General features: G+C 58.3%; 1 protein-coding gene across 7 annotated transcripts in view; it reads left to right on the top strand.

The window, feature by feature from the left end:
• Nucleotides 1-7,492: 7,492 nt before the first annotated feature.
• MPRIP (myosin phosphatase Rho interacting protein) overlaps nucleotides 7,493-17,506 on the top strand; it is an 80,695-nt gene continuing 70,681 nt past the window's right edge. For all 7 annotated transcript variants that reach the window (XM_061993812.1, XM_061993811.1, XM_061993813.1 and 4 more), the window contains exon 1: nucleotides 7,493-7,663. In XM_061993812.1, the coding sequence (XP_061849796.1) occupies nucleotides 7,544-7,663 (120 nt within the window). In that variant the 5' untranslated portion in view covers nucleotides 7,493-7,543. The remainder of the gene's footprint in view (nucleotides 7,664-17,506) is intronic.

The following is a 17,506-nucleotide window of genomic DNA, read 5'->3' on the forward strand; positions in this document are numbered from 1 at the left end:
TCAGGCAGCGTGATTTCCACTTTACAGCTCTCTGCATGTGCTGCAACGAGAGCCCTGTCTCCTCAGCCTCTGTGCCCCAAGTGACATCACCCCCTCCCACGGTCTCTGAGGATGCTGTGTGGCTCCCAAGCACCCCCAAACACAGTCCCCTGTGAGCTGCCGTTTCACAGTCTGCCCTGCCCTGCCTTGCCTGGAGCCACCCCCGTGCTCAGGGACACAGGGAGGGATGGGGCAGCAGCCACCAGCGACCCGTTTTGGGCTAAACCCTTTGTCATGTGCCACTAGTGGGAGAGCATCAACTGGCAGTTCCCTGGGCAGTCTCCCAGCGTGGTGCAACCCTCTGCCCTGTCTTTGCATGCCTCTGCATGCCCCCACATTGCTTTGCATCCTCCAGCACCTAACTGCATACACCTCCAGAGGTGCCACTGTCTCTTTGGGCTGATGGAGCCAAGTTGTGTCCCAGTAATGACATCTTTTTTTAATTTCTGGGCTCTTGCCCTGGTGGCATTGCTGCAAGGAAAGTGCAGGTAGCAGGCAGGCAGGGTGGATAATAATGTTTGGCTCTGAACATTTTTGGGGGAATGCCTCACCTTCCTTTTGAGCAGCTTTGCTGGGATATTTTCCTCCCAGCCTCTCCTCAGCCCGTCTGCCTTTTGCAGTCCCTGTGCTTGGGCAGGGCTGAGCCTTGGCCAAGGCTTTTGCTCACACATGTGCTCCCTTTGGGACCTGAAAAAAGGGGCCGGGTAGGGGGGAAGGGGAAGAGGAGTCATTTTGGGTCGAAACTGGCAACTGCGAGGCCGGGCTGAGCGCAGATGGCTCTGATGTGTCTGCTGAGGACTCATTTCTCTCACTCTAATTCCCTGTGGCCACATGATCTCAAACACACGGGGGTGAGGCCGTGCCCAGCCCTGGCAGTGCCCATCTGCCCTCTGTGTGCCTCCACCACTGCTGGGCTGCCTGGCAAAGCACCGAGCTGCTGTGTGGCCAATGCCGTGGGCTTGCCCGTGCCCAGTGGCCTTGGCCTGGCTTCTGGGTGCAGGCAGGTGCATGACAGGGGCTGTGGGGGCACAGCAGGTGTCTGCAGGACCTGCACACACACACACATGCAGCTGCAGAGCCACGGCCAGCCCAGTTGTGAAGAGTCATCATGGTGTGCTTGTGGCCACCTCTCGCTTGTGGCCACGTCTCAAGCAGCCCTGACTATCCACTCTGCCTACAACACTGCAGCCTGGTGCAGCCTGGGAGGCTGGAGAGCCCTGGGGTGCAGCTCCAGCTCCCCATCTCTGCAGCCTGGGGATGCCCATCCTGAGCCTGGGTGCGGTGCTGGGCCCAGCCATGCTCCTGGCTGTTTGGGACTCTGCCCAGGAGATGGCACCCTTGTCCAGCCCAGCCTGGATGGGTGCTGTGCACCGTGTGCTAGGTGCTCTGCGTGCTTTCACAGCCTGGACATCCTCCAACCACTCTGCCAAGGAGGATGCTACCCCACTGCAGCCGGGCTGGCTCCTGCCTCTCATGCATGCCGGGGTTCAGATGTCCTTGTACACCCCACACTGCTCGGGTCCCTCCGTTCATAGAACCATGGAATCGTTTCAGTTGGAAAAGACCTTGAAGCTCATTAAGTGCAACCATTCACCTCACACTGCCAAGCCCACCAGTAACCTATGACCCTCAGCACCTGAGATGGTGTGACTCTGACTCCCCCACCTCCCTGGGCAGCCTGGGACAGTATCTAACAACCCTCTCGGTGAAGAAGTTCTTCCTAACCACCAATCTAAACATGCCCTGGCATAACTTGAGGCCATTTCCTCTTGTCCTATCATTCATTGAACCCTGGCCTTATCCTGCCACCACCTCAGAGGGCTGCAGTGGGGAACCAGCCAGAGGATGCCCAGCATCTGTGTCCCAGGGGTCAGCCCCTCAGTTGCCGTGCCGGGGGGTGCTGCGGGAGAGCCTTGGGGTGAGACAGGCTCCAGAGGCGCTCATGTGTATCATCAGGAGTGATGTTGCAAAGAGCAACCTTGCCAAAACCCAGCAGAGATGAGGAGAGGGAAGCTGAAGACCGGACTGTGTTCAGGACCAGCTCCTCAAACCCAGTAGCCAGCTGGAGAGCGAGGGATGGGAAAAGACCCGGCTTGGCTGAGGACTGGCACAGAAGTGAGAATAAAACCCTATAAATGCACAAGGGCAGGGGAAGGAGGCTTCAGCTGTGCACTGAGGTGTAAAGCGTGGGTGGCAGATAAGGGAGATGAGTCAAAGAACAATCTCTGGCTGCAGCAGTTAATCGGATAACGCAATGTTTTTAACTGGACGGGAACAACTCCCCGTCCCTACCTCCGACATCGCTGGGTTTGCTCTGGAGGAGACATGTTTCTGGCAGGACTCTGTTGAGAAGGGACTTGCAGGCTGCCGAAGAGCTCTGCTGTTAATTTTTAACACTGTAAACCCTGGGGAAATTCCAGAGGGCTGGAGGGTGGCCAGTGGGTGTCTAATATTTAAAAAGAATAAAAGGGCTGACCCTGGGAATTACAGAGCAGGTAGGCTGATCGCAGTCCCTGGGCAAATTGTGGGCTGGGTAATTGGGGATACTGTCAGCCAAAAATTAGAAGCTAAAAAATATAATTAAGGTCGTTAGCTTGGTTTCATGGATGGCAGCTCCGTGGAGTGAGCCGGCTTTGGTTTTTGGCATGACTCTGGGCTGGCTGATAATGCTAATTGTGTTGCTGCACTATAATGGGTTTCTCCAAAGTGTTTAATTTACAGCCATGTGACATTTTCATTTGTAAAACTTGCATTATATGGAGTCAGCAGAGCAGACACCCAACGGCTGCGGCTGGCAGCTCGGGGCGGTGGCCGAGGGGGCTGCTGAGGGGGGAAACAAGGGACCCAGTTCTGCACGGGATACTATTTTTAGCAGGGATGCTGAGGGTCGGGGTGAGAGGGGAGTCAGGCAGCTGTTCCTCTCGCAGGAGGGGATCTTCTCTACCTGGCCAAGAGGTAGGGGCATGTGTGGGAACACAAGGGACAGATTTCCTTTGATAAAGGAGGTCCAGGGGCAGGGAGCAGCCATGGGATCAGGTCACCAATATCCTGACTGGGAGCGTCATTAACCACTGGCCCAGTTTTAGGCAGAGGGTATGAACTCACAGGCATCTGGCATCTCTGGACAAGAGGAAATCTCTGCTTGGTGGGACGTGATTTAATGGGGCTTCTGGGACAAGCTCAAGCCTCTGTGTGTGTGTCCAGCAAAGCAGAGGGCTGGTGGTCTTTCCCTCTCTGCATCCTCCTCTCTGGGCTACATCAGCTGAAGTTGGGAGCTGTGAATTTCCTCCAGTGGATAATTTGAGCCCTTTCATTTTTCCAACGAGAAATATAGGCATGGGTAGGGCTGGGCACAAGTACAGTGCCTGGGCAGTCTGGGGGAATTTCCTTCCATCCATACAGGTGTTTTCCACCCTCATACAGATTTCTCACTTGTAGATTTCACCCCTATCAGACACAGAGGGGCTTGAAAAGCATCCAAGCTTTCCCTGGCTAGATATTCCCTAGGCAGGGCAGGGGGCTCTGGACCCTCCCCAGCCAGCCTGGCTGACTCGAGGGGCCACATCCAGCCCCCCATGACTGGTACTTCCCTTAGTGCAGGGCAGGAGAAGGGAAGCCCTGTGTCCTAGCCTGGATCCAGCAAGGATCTCAGGGTTTGCTGGCTTTAAACCATGAATCCTGCCCTCTCCCCTGGGCATCCATCTGTCTGGCTCCACCATAATGATGGTGAGGTGGTGGTGCAGAGAGATTAAATGACTTGCCCAAGGTCCCATGGGGAGCAGTGGCCACTTGAGAGGAGCACCCAGCAGTCCTGCTCCTGCGTGGCAGCACCCAGCCCCACGGGAAGAAGGGCTACATCACAGCTTCACCTCCAAAACAGGTCATGGCCACACGTACCACATCTCCATCCCAGCGGCATCCTCACGGGTGGAGGTGGTGGATGGTCCTGGCAGGACTTCTATGCCCTGCTGGGGAGCAGGTGCTGCTCTCCTCTAGCTTGGTGAGGTTTGGTGCTGCCAAATCCTTTTCCTGAGCAGAAGGGCTTTGCCAGTGCCTGTGCCTAGCCAGAGCTAGTGACTAACACCTCTTGGTTTGCAGCGTGTTTACCTGGCGCCGGGGCTTCGTCTTGAATCGCTGACTCACCACAGCTCCTTCCCCCTCTGCCACTGCAGCTGCCTGACGAATACTTTCCATTTTCCCATTACTTTAATTGCCCTCGTTTGAGAAAACTGCTCCGGTCTGGCTCTGAGCTGAAGAGACCTGCTGTGCACGGCTGCCCTAACCAGGCATCCCAGCAGTGAGGGGACAGCGGGGTGAGACACCCACCTCCATGGCACACGTGGGGGACCTCTGTGCCACGGCTGTGCCAGGGCCTGGGGCGCTCGGGGAGAGCCCTCAGCAGTGACTTTGCAGCTGCCTTGCCGGCTGCACACATCGAATGCGGCACACGGGCAACCAGTGGCCCGTGGACGCCGGCTCCGGCGCGGCTGAATGCAGCCCGACAGGTTTGTACAGAGGCCTGGCCCGTTCAGCTGGATTTTTGGAGAGGCTGGAGCCAGCCCCGGCACCAGCCGCTTCCCGTGAGGTGCTGCCAGCTCCAGAGGTGCCGTGCATGGTGCCAGGTTGTGGCCCCGAGCCACGGTGCAGCTCAGCCACGTCTCGGGGCAGGCACAGCCTGCACCACGGGACACTGGCCCTGGCTCCGTGCTCTATGCTAACACTGTGCCCTTATCTAGGGAGACAGTGCCCCATGGTGCTGGGGAAAAAGCTCCTTTACTTCTGGAGGGACCCTCTCAGCCAGTGGGGTTCCTGCCCCATCTCTTTGCACATCAATGTGAGGACACGGATTGGTCACCCCCAGTCTCCCCTGCTCCCCACCCAAAGCCCTTTTGGAGGTGTGACTCTGCTCATCCTGGCTGTGCTCAGGGAGCATGGGAGGATGCTGTGCACGGGGCATCTCGTGTTGGCCATGGGGGCTGGGGGGCTGTGTATCTGCCAGCTCAGAGGGAGCCCCAGGGAGATGGAGGGAAGCTGGAGACCGTGAGGACAGCATGCAGAGGTGTCCCAGGAGCTGCAGAGGGGCTTTTTGATGGGACCTGTGCAGGGCGTGCCCGGTCCTCAGCAAGTGATGTGGTAGGGAATAATCTGACAATATTGGGGAGAAGGGGAGAAAGGGATGGATCAGGGCAGGAAAGTGGTTGGGCAAACTGTCTGCCCTTCTCTGAGGAGCAGATGTTCAGCAGTCGTGTGCCAGGTGAAGCCTGAACTCACAGCAAGGGTGTCAGGGTCTGTAAATCCCAGAGGGGAAAATCCTCTCTCCCTGGGGAAGGGTCATGCTGCTGGGGAAAGGCAAGAAAATCTACCCAAAGTGGTGATGCACAGGGAAGCTGGTGGCCACCTCTTAGCCTCTGTGTCCCTCCTGGGAGCATGGCAAGGTCTGGGGCTGCCTGGACAGCTGGTACAGGGATGAGTGAGGGTGCAGTGGTGCCAGAGGTGTGGGAGCAGGGTCAGCCCCTCAGCTCTGCCATCCCATCCGAATCCGTGGCACAGCTGTGTGGTGCGTGCTGCGAGTGGCGATGGCAGGAGGGAGAGAGACATGATTAAAGCAGCCTTTGATGAAGCAAAAATGAATAAACAAGCAGGTAATTGTGCTGGCCTTTATTTACTGCAGGATGACAGCATGGAGCCGGCGCGACGAGGCCGCAGAGGCCGGGTCCCACATCAAACGGCGGGCAGCGCCAGGCGTGAGGGGACCAGGCCACCGCCTCTTCTCCAACGGGTTTTTCCTGGTCCCAAACAAACCGGGGAAGGTCTGCATGGCTCTTCCTTATAGCAGAGTCCTGTCCCATGCCAGCGGGGGACACAGGGATGAGCAGGAGACGCTGTGTGCCCCTGCAGCGCCTGAGCATGGTGAGACGTGCCCGGGTGCATTTTGAAGGTGCTGCTTGGCACGCTCACGCTGTCCCCCTGCTCCAGGACTGGTGTTTCCACCTCTCTCCTGGCCCGGTGATGCTCCACAGGCACTGAGGTCCTTACTCTGGCCCTTGTCTGGCTTATGTGCAGGATTAGGCCTGGGAGGGTAAAAGCAGGCCTGGCAGGTGCCCACAGGCAGGCAAGTTAGCCACCCCATGGGCAGAGCCAGGAGGCCAAGCCTGCACCCTCATGCTGGATCCTTATCGCCCGTGCTGCCGGTTGCTGCCAGATAACAATGCACTGGACAAACAGGAGTTCCCTGCAGGCCCCAGGGCGGTGGCATTCCTCCCCCAACCCCCACTTGGTCCCAGTGGGTGCCCAGCATGGCAAGTTGCACAGCAGCAAGGGCATGAGGCCGCGTTGTCCTCGGCTGAATTGAGGCGTCCAAGCACCTGATGAACTCCGCCATGAGCTGAAGCAGGGTCAGGGCTTTGCCCAAGCTTGGGGCCGGGGCCGGGGCTAATAGGAGTAGTGCCTCTGCTGCGGAGGTTTGGCACCCCGGGCCTGTGCCACCCATGGGTGCTGAGGCAGTGGGGTGGGCTAGCCCAGCGGGAGGGTGCAAGCGCCATGCATTGCACCGTGTGTCCCTGCTGGGAAGGGCCCGGGCTGTGCACAGGGCTGCACGGTAGGGCGGCCACTGCGCTGTAAGGGGGGCACTATGCATGGGGGCTGTGCACAACGGGGTGAGGTGCGCAGCGGTAGGGTGTCCGTGCCCAGTGACACGGACTCTCCGCAGCGGCCGAGCTGAGCAGAGCCGGGGTCGAGCCGAGCCGGGGTCGAGCCGAGCCGAGCCGAGCCGGGGTCGAGCCGAGCGCAGCCGAGCCGAGCGGAGCCGAACCGAGCCGAGCGGAGCCGAGCCGAGCCCGCCCCCAGCTGTCAGAGCACCGCCCTCCCTCCACGGCCGAGGGGGGCTGAGGCGGCCCCGCCGCGCCCTCCCCTCTCCTTGCATCCTATTGGCCAGAGAGGCCTTTTGTTAGCGGCGGATCGCCAGCTCCATTGGCTGGCCGAAGCGTCCGTCTGCGCCGCGGCCCCGCCCCCTTTTCCGCCTGGGTCGGCGGCTCTGGAAACTTTGCAGGCGGCGCAGTCGGCAGCGGCGGCCGCAGCTCCCAGCGCCGCGGCCCCAGCACCCTGCGCCGGAGCCCCCGGGGCCCCGCACCGCCAGGCACGGCCCCGCTCCTCTCAGCTCAGCCCTGCAGGGCGAGGGCACCGCGGCCCTGCGCGTCGTTTCCGCGCCTCCCGGCCATGCGCGCCCGCTGAGCCGCAGCGGAGGCGGCCGCCGTGCAGTTTGCTCCCGCTTCTCTCGGGGTTTTTTTTCTCTTTAATTTTGTGAGGGTTTTTTTTTATTGTTGTTCGAGTTTGGGGATTTGTTTGGTCCGGCGTTTTGTCCTTTGACGCTCCCCCCCGCGCTCCGCGGGCGCCAGGCGGAGGCCGCGGCCCGCGGTGAGGGCGGGCGCGGGGCGGCGATGGGCGCGGCGGCGGGCGGGCGCTCCGCGGGGCGCTGAGCGGGCGCGCAGCGGGCGCGGGGCGCGCCATGGCCGCCAAGGACAACCCCTGCAGGAAGTTCCAGGCCAACATCTTCAACAAGAGCAAGTGCCAGAACTGCTTCAAGCCCCGCGAGTCCCACCTGCTCAACGACGAGGATCTCAATCAGGTGGGACCTTCCCCTCCCCCCCCCAACTCGCTGTTTTCCCCTAAAATCCCACCCGGCGCCCCGCCCCCTGCCCGCCCACACGCCTCTGGCCCCAGGGCACCCTGGGTCCCCGTGGGTTATCTGCTGACCCCGTGGCCAGCCGGGGGTCCCATAGACTGTGCAGAGCCCTGTGGGTGCCTGATGGCCTCACAGGTACCTCAGCACCCGCTGGGTAATATAAAATCCCTCGGGCGACATCATGGATAGCCCAGGGTCCTGTGGATAGTATGAGGTCCCACGGATAGCACAAGGTCTTGTAGGTGCCTGGTGGCCCCATGTTTGTCACAGGTTCCTGTAGGATCTCTGGGGATCCCTTGGGGTGCTTGCTGGTCACTTAACTATCATAGGGGTCTCTGGGTGCCTGCTGCTCCTGTGGGCTGTCAGGGCTGATGAGGGGTCCCACGGGGTACCTGCTGGCCCCATGGATAGCACCGGGACCCACAGTTATCTGTGAATACCGTGGGACATTCAGGAGCCCCGTGGGTGCTCTCTGGTCCCATAGGGTGTCCAGGGGTCCCATGGGGACACCTGCTGACTCCATGGGTGCTCTGGGGTACCACGGAGTGCCTCTTGACCCAACAATATCCAAGTGTCCCCTGGGGCACCCAGCATCCCCACAGTGCCCACTGGTCCCGTAGGCCATGGCCCAACCCTGGGGCCTCACTCCTTTCCTGAGGCAGTTTGGGGACCAGCACCTGTGCTTGGGGTGATCCCAGTCCCTTGTGGGGTGCATGGCAGCAGGTGTATGGCGGGGGGATCCTATGGGTTCCATTGGAAGATCCCGAAAGTCCTGAGAAAAACTGGTCCAAACAAAATATGCCCTCCTGGATGTGCTAGACGTGTCCCCTGCCCCCCTCCACAGCCTCCCGCTTTCCTGGGGGGCCCGGAAGGTGACCCCTGCCCCTTCTCAGTGAGGACCCAGCACGGGCAGGCTGGGGGGCTGCCAGGGCTGGGCCTTCCTCCTCCTTTTCCTCCCAGGCCTGACGCAGGCCCAGAGGCCCTCACAACCGTGGTGGGAGACGTTTGGGGTGTGTGGGCCGGTCTGTGGTGTCAGAGTGCAGGGAGCAGGGCCGCCCTCCCTTCTCCCACACCTTTCTGGGCCACGGCTGACATCCGCGCTCCCGATCCTATTATGGCAATGAGATCAGACATATTGCTGCGCTCGCTGGGGGGGCTGGAGGGGGGGGCATAATGAAATCTGAGGGCTAATATGGAAAAAATGTAACTGGAAAAAATGCCGTGGTGTGTGCGGGAAGGGGCGGGCGGCGGGGAGCATTGTGACCGTGCCCAGACAAAGGAGCAGTCCCAGAGGGGGCTTGGGAAGAGCCCCCCGCTCCCGGCCGGCCCCTTCCTGCTGTCCTGCCTGGGGTTTTGCTGCCTCCTGGGTGCAATGCTTTTTTATTTGTTTTGGGGAGGTTCAAAGTGTTGCATGCTGCACCCCGTACCTCCTGCCTGCCCCTGCCATGGAGGGACGGCCACTCTCCCTGGGGACCTGGGGCCCAGAGCCATGTTTTGGGCAGCCTCTTGTTTGCTTTGTTCCCAGCGGGGTGGTGGGTAGCCCCAGGGGGCTGCCACCATGACCGGCTCCTGTGAGGACCGGGACGGCCGTATTGCTGGATTCAGACCCTGTGCAGGGGCTCTGGTTGGGAAAACGACTCAGTCCTACTCGGCTTCTCCCTTGCAGCTGGGGTGAAGTAATCCCACTTCCCAGATAAGATGGTGGCTCTGGTAGCGTGTGATGCACGCACGCACCCTCCCAACCCACTGCTCAGCCCCCTCTGCCAAGGAGCCCCTGGACATGGCCAACCCAGCACTTCCCTGCCACCCTACCCACCTCCCCTCCGAGTTCATGCCCCTTGTCAGAGGAGGAGGCTCCGTGCTGCAGCAAGGAGCCTGGCTGCATGTGGGGGTGTGCTCACTGTGAAACACACCCAGGAATAACGGTTCATTTAACAGCTCTGAATGTTTATGCCTTTTAAATTAATTCATTAATTTTTTTAAAGCTTAGTTTGGGTAGGAGGGATCCCACAGTGCAGCGGGATGGGGGGTGGACGGGCTCTGTGTACAGAGCGTATCCCGCTCACCTCACGGCCAGGGAGCCTGTTGGTGATTAGCTAGAGCCAGGCTAGAAAAGTCCTTTTGAGTCATCTGACCTTTCCACTTGGCTTGCAGGAAAGGTGAAGGTACTTCACACTTACTCACTCGTGCCTTTTTTTGGATTTTCATTATATAAAAATACCTATGTAGGTGTTAGGAGCTGCCCCTCCTGCTTCCTAGGGTGCTCCAGGGTGCTAGAGCTGCTCGGAGCAGGGACTGGTGCATGTTTGCAGAGAGTCACAGATGTGTAGTGGTAGTAGTGGATTCCCGTCATACTCGGGAACTGAGTTGGGAATGGTACTGGGAGGGGGGAATCCAGCCCCAAACATCAGGATTAATGAGCTGGAGCTCTCTAATAATAATCAGACTTAACGCTTCCAAATTCAAAGGGCTACACGGACGCTAAGTCCCTAATCCTGGGAGCGCTGCATTCACGAGTTGTTTTTGTGTGTGGCTGTGCTGCTGGACGGGGGTCGGCCTGACTTGAGGCAGCTACGTGTGGTCTCACCACCCATCAGAGCCCTGGCTGTCCTCCCCCAGGGCTGCAAGTGGGAGGTGATGTGGCCTTGACACCCTCTCCACCCTCGCCAACCTGCATTTGACCTTCTGGGGTGCCTGCATGGCATGGGAAAATGTGGGTTAGTCCCTGAGTCTCTTCCCCCTTTAGAAAAGCTGGTTGCTGTGGCTCTGCCTTGATGAGTCTGAGCCCTGGCATGGGTGCTCTGTGATCCTGTGAGGTGGCAGGATGTGGCCCATGGTCCCTGTCAGGAAGAGTACTGTTGATGATTCTGTCCTGGCTGGTCCACTTGCCTGTCTCTATCTCCCTTTGTGCTGCCCTTTTCCTGGCAACGGAGAAATTCCCTTCTCATGGGAATTGCCTTGTTCCTGGTAAGGCATGCCCGTACTGGCACCACACGGTCCCCTTTAACCTCCTGCAAACCTCCTGTGGACCCTCTTCCATCTCCTGGAGAAAAGCAGGCTGGCCAGTGAGACCTTCTTCCCAAGAAAGCCACTCAGGGCTTTGCAAGGCTGGGGATGTGTCTCTATGGGGTCTCTGCTCTCCTTGCTGCCTGGCCCAGGCTGAGACCTACCTGTGTGCACATGCCTTCATTTTGTAAAGAAGGTGAAGCCCCCTCCCATAACAAGAACAGGCTGGGAATTAACCTCAACATTATGCTTGGCCTGAATTGGCAGGAGAGTGTAAAGCAGTTGCTTTTAATTTTCTCCATGCGTATGCTCTCTTGGGGCATGGGGACTGGCAAAGATAGAGGCATTTTAGCACATCTTTCCAGCTACCAGTGTCTTTTTTGTCTTTTTTTCTTTCTTTTGAGACCGTGGCATGGATGCCCAGAGGACCACCCAGTTAGAAAATGGAGCTTGCAGACTTTTCCCACTTCCTCCTCCTGCCCCAGCCCTGGCCATGACACCCCTGCCTAGGAGGGGATGGTTATTCCCGTCTCTCCTTCATTGGACATTATCACTTTCCTACTGTTCTGGATACTGAGCAGATGGCTGCCAGCAGCCACAAGACGAGGGTGTCGTGTTGGGTCGCAGGTTTGGCTTTGCTCTGGGACGTTGCATCGTTGAGGCTGCGATGCCCTGGGCTGAGGTCTCATCCTGGCTCTCTGCATTGTCCAAAGGGCAACAGGGTGAAGGATCATGTCCCGGGCATGTTTGTGCCTCCACCCCCTGCTTCTTGTGGGAGGAAAACCCCCTTTCTTTCCTGGAAAGCAGCCCCCGTGCCTGCATTCTCTGCTCCCAGCTGCTTGTATCATGATGCAAAAATCCGCCTGTACTTGACTAATTATTAGGGCAGAACAGGGAGAGATTCTCTGCAAATGTCAAATCCGCCTCCATCAGTGGCTGCAGTGGGCAGGGACTTGAGGGGCACAACCAAAGGAGATGGGGGGAACAGGGTTGTGATGGATATGCCCCATGGGTAGCATCCCACCCTTGAGGAGTGGCATGAGGGCAGTGGGAAGGATGTCAGGCTGGGTGCCAGGGTTAGCTTTAGGGGCACTTAGCCCAAGGGAAGGGGCAGGGTGATGCCTTTAAGTGCTGGAGAACCGTCCGCTTTGCACACTTATTGCTGCAGGGTGTTTTTTGCATGGCGCCGCACCTTATCTTCTATGGCACCCGAGGAAGAGATAAATCCCCTCTCCAGCACTCTGAAGAGATGTTGCGGCTTCTCCCAGGCGCTGAGGAAGCCCCGTTGTGGGAAGTGGTTAGATACGCTTGCTCGCTGTGGGCCACGCTGGGCTGCTTGAGGAGGGGGAGCTGGGGTTGGAAGGCCTGTTCCTTCCCTCTTTCCAATTTACTGCCACTTGCCCGTGCGTGCCGCAGCCAGCCTCTCCCAGCTCTCGCTCCGGCTGCCCAAACCGATGGCAGCACTCAGACCCCAGCATGGCCCTGGGGCCACGGTATTTGCAGAAGGCTGTTTGCACCAAGAGTGAATTCAACCTTTCCCCTTCCTGTTCCTCCAAACAGTTGGTCACTGCCACTGCCCTTGTGGCCAACTGCTCGGAAGCTCCTTTTCTCTGGGTTTGCCACCGGCTGGGTTGGGGCTACTGGTGTGCCAGGAGGGTTGTGCCATGCACAGTGCCTGACAGCTGCCTCATGGCAGCAGCACTGGGTGTTCCTCAGGCCCCAGGTCTGGTCTGTCCCATCTGATTTGGTACATAGACATGTGCAGGTGGCAAAAACCTGACCTGGGTGATTTGCAGCTTTGTCAGCAGCCGCCTCATACCTGTGCTGTGCAAAGGTGTCCTTGCAGGAGGTGGCTAGAGAAGGGGCTGTCCCTACGCATTCAGCGCTGTCCCCAGGAGCAGCCCAGCTCTCGGCCTGGATAGAATAAAGATGGGGCTGAACCCCAGGGCAGTGAGTGGCCACTTTCCTGTGGGGCTGGGGGATGGAGAGCACTTTCACACTGGGAGCAGTCACGGCTGCACACTGTCAGCACAGCAGCCTCCCACACTGGGGTTTGACATGCAGCGGAGAGGAAATCCTCTATGGGCAGGGAAACCAAGATGTAAGCGGCTTAACCGCCGAGGCTGGGCAACAGTCCTGACCCTTGGGACTGCCACCGGCATGGGGGTGTGCACAGTGGTGTTTACAGAGCCTTCTGCCAGCCAGGGTCGAGAGTCTCTGGTGGTCTGAGCAGCATCCTGCTGGGAGCGTGCCAGACATTAGGTGTTGCCTGTCTTTCAGTTCCTAGAAGCTGTACTGTGGGGTGGGAAAGCTCATTTGAGTATCACATCCCTTCCGCTCCCCGAACACGTCACCTTGCCCATTCCTGCTGGGTGATGGTTGCTCCGACTCACCTGTCAGTGATGTTCTCTCTGGCTCCAAGGTCTGCAAACTGAAACCACCCAGGTTTCCTCCTTTGAGGTTGGCACCACAGTGTTTGTGGTGACTTTCCCCTTGAGCTGTGCCAGCAATGGGTCACTGCCTCTGAGGAGGCTTGAGTGGTTCAGGAGTCGGTGCGTGGGAGACAATGACCTACCTGACCCTGCTCTGGGGCTGTGCTATCTTGTGGGTCCGGCTGGGAGCTGTGACCCTGTTGTGCTGCCTTGGGTGCAAGGAGCAGCAGGCACTGCTGGGGCTGCTTTCAGAGAGGCTCCTTTGGTGAATACGGTGACTGAACCCATAAGGTGATGGGAGAGGAGTTGCCATGTGTTCACCCACAGATTGAGCCAGGCTGGAGACACTGTTTTCCCACAGGGCTGCTGGAAGCCCCAGCAGTGTTTCCCTGGTGCACAGGGCTCTCTACATTCAGTGTTGGAAGGCAGAGCCTAAAGCTCCGCTGCAACAGCCCATTCTTTTTCCCCTTCCCGCTCGGTTGCCAAGCCTGAACAAAACAAGCCCTGCCTCCACCCGAGACAGGCTGCTTACGTCTGCCGGCAGCCTAAACAGATTATCCCTCCCGCCACGCGCTCGGAGCCAGGAGTCTGTTCTGGCCATGGATTCGGACTTCTCTGGAAGCACACTGGGATGGGTGGGGACTAGCTGTGGGAGCATCCCCATTCGAGCACCTGGGTAGGGATGCGAGTGCCCTGTCTGCCACAGGGCTGAGTCTGGACCTGAAGATGCGATATGGGTGTCAGCAAAGCTCTCCTGCTCCACCTTGTGTGGTGAGCTCCTGTGTGGCCGGCATGGTGCAGCTCTGCTGGGTGCAGCTGAGCACCCCGCTTGGCTGACTGGTTTGCGCGGGGGGAGGGAAAAGGTGAAGGTACCACCAGGAAACACAGCAGGCATGAAAACCTGTCCAGTGGACATGCTGGTGGTTGTCACAGACCACCTCTGGCCCCGTGACCTGGCGCTCTGTGGGCTGTCATATTCCTGTGACCCATACTGCTCATTGAAAGTGATTGTGCCTTCTCTGCCCTACAGCCGTGGTTATGTGCCAAAGTTCTTTTATTTATCTCCCTGGGCTTTGAGAAGCGCTGAGTGGCTCTACACGTCCTTTGAGCCCAGTCGCCTGGCTGCTGGGAATCGCATTCCCAGTGCTTGTGGAGCTGTTTGGGATGGGGTGGTTTGTCCATGCCTGGGCAGCATCAGCGCAGCAACCTGACAGCTTCATGTAAACTGAGCTGGGGCCACTTCCTTCTCTGCTTCCTTCCACCCGCAGTGCTGGCAGCACTGGCCTGGGGTGCTAGGCTGCAGGCAGCATCCTCCTACCTGATGCATCGCAGGCCTGCGGGCTGAGGAGATCAATGCAGTGGCTGGGGCAGTGACCCGAGAGGCAGGTGAAGGGCTGTAGAGCGCTCATGGCACAGCTCTGGTGGCAGGCCCTGAAGCAAAGCAGGGCAGGGTGGGATGAGAGGCGGGATGCGATACCTGGGTGTTCCCTGAGGTGTGACAGGAAGCCGAGAGGTGATGTGAGGGTGTTTCTGCCTGAGTCAGCCTCCACCAGTCCCATGGGATGGGGCAGAACTGGGTGCTCTGAGGCTTCAACCTGGCTGCACCTCCTGTGTGGTGGTGCCCCTGAAAGGCATTGTAGCTATATTGCTTTTGTGAGTGCCATAGTGCCTGCAGATCTCTGCCAGGGTGGCGAGGCAGTGGCTTCGGCACCTGCCGGCCGAGGTCATGGCAGGTGATTGGCTTCGTCACCACAAGCCGTGCTGGAGGAACCAGCTCTCCCCTTCCTGCCCGCCCAGCAAGTGTCACCCTGCTCCACCCCAGATGCAGACGTGTTGCCCTGCCAGCAGCTGCCCTCTGCTTTTCACATCGTTTTGTGGCTCACCCTTCAGCCAGGGACCATCTGGATAAAAGCAAAGCCGCCCAAACATCCTGTGTGGCTGCTACCTGCGGGGAAACCACCCGGAACTGCCCTTTGGACATCACTGGAGCTCACGGGAGGCAAACAGGGCTCTGCGTGATCAAAGGCATCCTGGGAGCTCCAGGGCTGCTCTAACACCATCACTTCATGTGAGGTTGGACAGATCTGCTTGGACAGGGGACTTTTTTTGTGCTCAGCTCCTTGTCAGCACTGGGCATTGCGCTTTCCTTCTCTTGCTCAGCTGTCTGGAGGAAGCCGAGCTGGTGCAAAGTGCCGTGTGGCTCCATCGTGGTGTGGTGACGCTGCCCTGGACCTGCCTCCCGTAGCAGCATCCAGCAGGTTTACTGTAAACCTCGCTTCAGCAGGGCCCCTCCGATGCAGGTGGGATGGGTTTGTTTCAGAACACTTTGTATGCTAATTCATACTCCTTTTATTTAGACTTGTACCTCTCTGGGCGTTCGCTTGGTTTTAGCAGTAGCCTGTTTTGGTTTGGCTTTAAAAAGCATACTGCATGTTCATCTGTTGGCAGGTGGAACCAGGCTGCCCACGCTGGCTGGCTCGAATTCATACCTTTCAGCTATTTTGGTTTCAATATCTGAAATTAGACGCTTCTGCTGAGAAAAAGTATAGCCCACTGGTGGTTTTTAGTGACACCAGTAAAGAGATGACCGTGCTCTATGTTAAGGGCATGTATTTCAGGTGCTTGGTGCTTTATATACAGTCAGTTGAGCCAAAATTGGAGTGATTGAGGGCAAAATAATACAGGGCAGGGCTTCATGCCTGTAATACTAGTTTAAAGCTGCTGGCTGCTGACCCTGGTGATGGTGACCTGTGTTTGGGTTTCATGGTTGCTTTGTTTCTGGTGTAGCGCTTATGCTGCTGGGGTACAGTGGGGTGCTTGATGCAGCATGGACTGGTCCTGCCAGGAGGACCAAAGGCAGTGGCTTGCGTCAGGGAGAGGTTTTGCTGATGAGGCTTTGGTGGGTTGAGTACTTGGCCATGCCCAGGGACTGTGATGGGGCATTGAAGGGTAAACTGAGGGATGGAGGGGTCTTCTCGGGGTGCTGTCTTGGCATGGCAGTGCAAAGCATTGCAGACACATCGTGTCCCGCCTTTGCTGTTCCTCTTCCTTGTTCCTGGGTGGTGGAGGCTACTCGCAATGTCTTCTCAAGCAGCAGAGCCGATTGCTCAGGGCTCACTGGAGTTTGGGTGACCCATTGCAGGCAGTTCCCAGCCCTCTGCCTGGTCATCTCTAGTCAATTATTTGCAGTTTTACTTTTCACCCTGTAAAATTGAAGAGAAATTTGGGAAAGGCCGTTGCGAGTGGCCCTGCCCTGGCAACACATAGGTGGCCACGGCCACATCGTGGCACGGCAGGGAGCAGTGGGAGCCCCCAATCCAAAGTCCTCCCCATCCACGCGTGGGCAGGGCTGCGTCACGGGCGCCTGGGGGTGGGGGCGCGGGGCGGGCTGCTGGCGGGGCGCGCCGGGGAGTGGCGGAGCGCAGCTCACCCCACCGGGCCGGGCGCCGGCAGCGTGGGCGGCACAGGGACGGCGCAGAGCGGGTGCCGTCACGGCAGGGCTGGACTGGGCTGGGGGGCCATGGGGGCCACCGGTGAGATGGGCACCAGCATGCAGGTGAGTGGGATGGGGGTGACGGGGCGCCTTCTCGCCCAACTGGGGGACACTGGGGAGGCTGCGGTGCCAGCGAGGTGCCCTTCGGTGCCCGCAAGGCTCCTGGCATGGGTGAGGCTCGTGCTGGTTGTGGGAACAGGCGGGTACAAGAGTGTCTTGGGCCCCCGGGAGGGAGAGAAGCAACTCCCCAAAATTGAGTCCCACTCCCAGCACTCCATTGTTTTTAGTCCTCTTTAAAGAGGGGGGGAAGGAAGGAAGGTCTTCTCAACCCATGTTTTCCCAGCTGCTGGGAGAGCAACACGTAGAGTTGCCATGTCATGTTGTAGTGGGAGGATGAGAGATTTTGTTATTTCTATTCACTTTATAAACAGTAAAAAGGGCTCCTCCAGCTTTTTTCCAGTTTGCTTACTCAGTACTTCATGCAATTGACAGTTTTTGGTGCATAGGCAGTTTCTTCTATTGTTTGCAGGGATTTTTCCAGAGGGGAAACTTTTTTTCTTAACATTACAAAACCACAGAAACTGGCAGGAAGAATCTAGGGGAGGTACCGAACTGGAAACAGTTTTAAACTTTAAGGAAAAGGAAAAAAAAAAGAAAAGAATGAAAGCAACAAGATTAACCAAGAAGTTTTGAGAGGAGCTGGGAACGTGTGTCCTTGTCACAGTGTGTTGGGGCTGAGGGTGCATGAACGTTTCATGGTAGAAAGCAGCATCTGTGGACTGAGGGGCTCCTGAAGTTGGATCTGCCCTGGGTTTCCTCCCTCCTGTCCTGTCCTGTCCCGATACCTCTGCGGAG

Source organism: Colius striatus, chromosome 3, assembly GCF_028858725.1.
Source record: "Colius striatus isolate bColStr4 chromosome 3, bColStr4.1.hap1, whole genome shotgun sequence".
Lineage (NCBI taxonomy): Eukaryota > Metazoa > Chordata > Aves > Coliiformes > Coliidae > Colius > Colius striatus.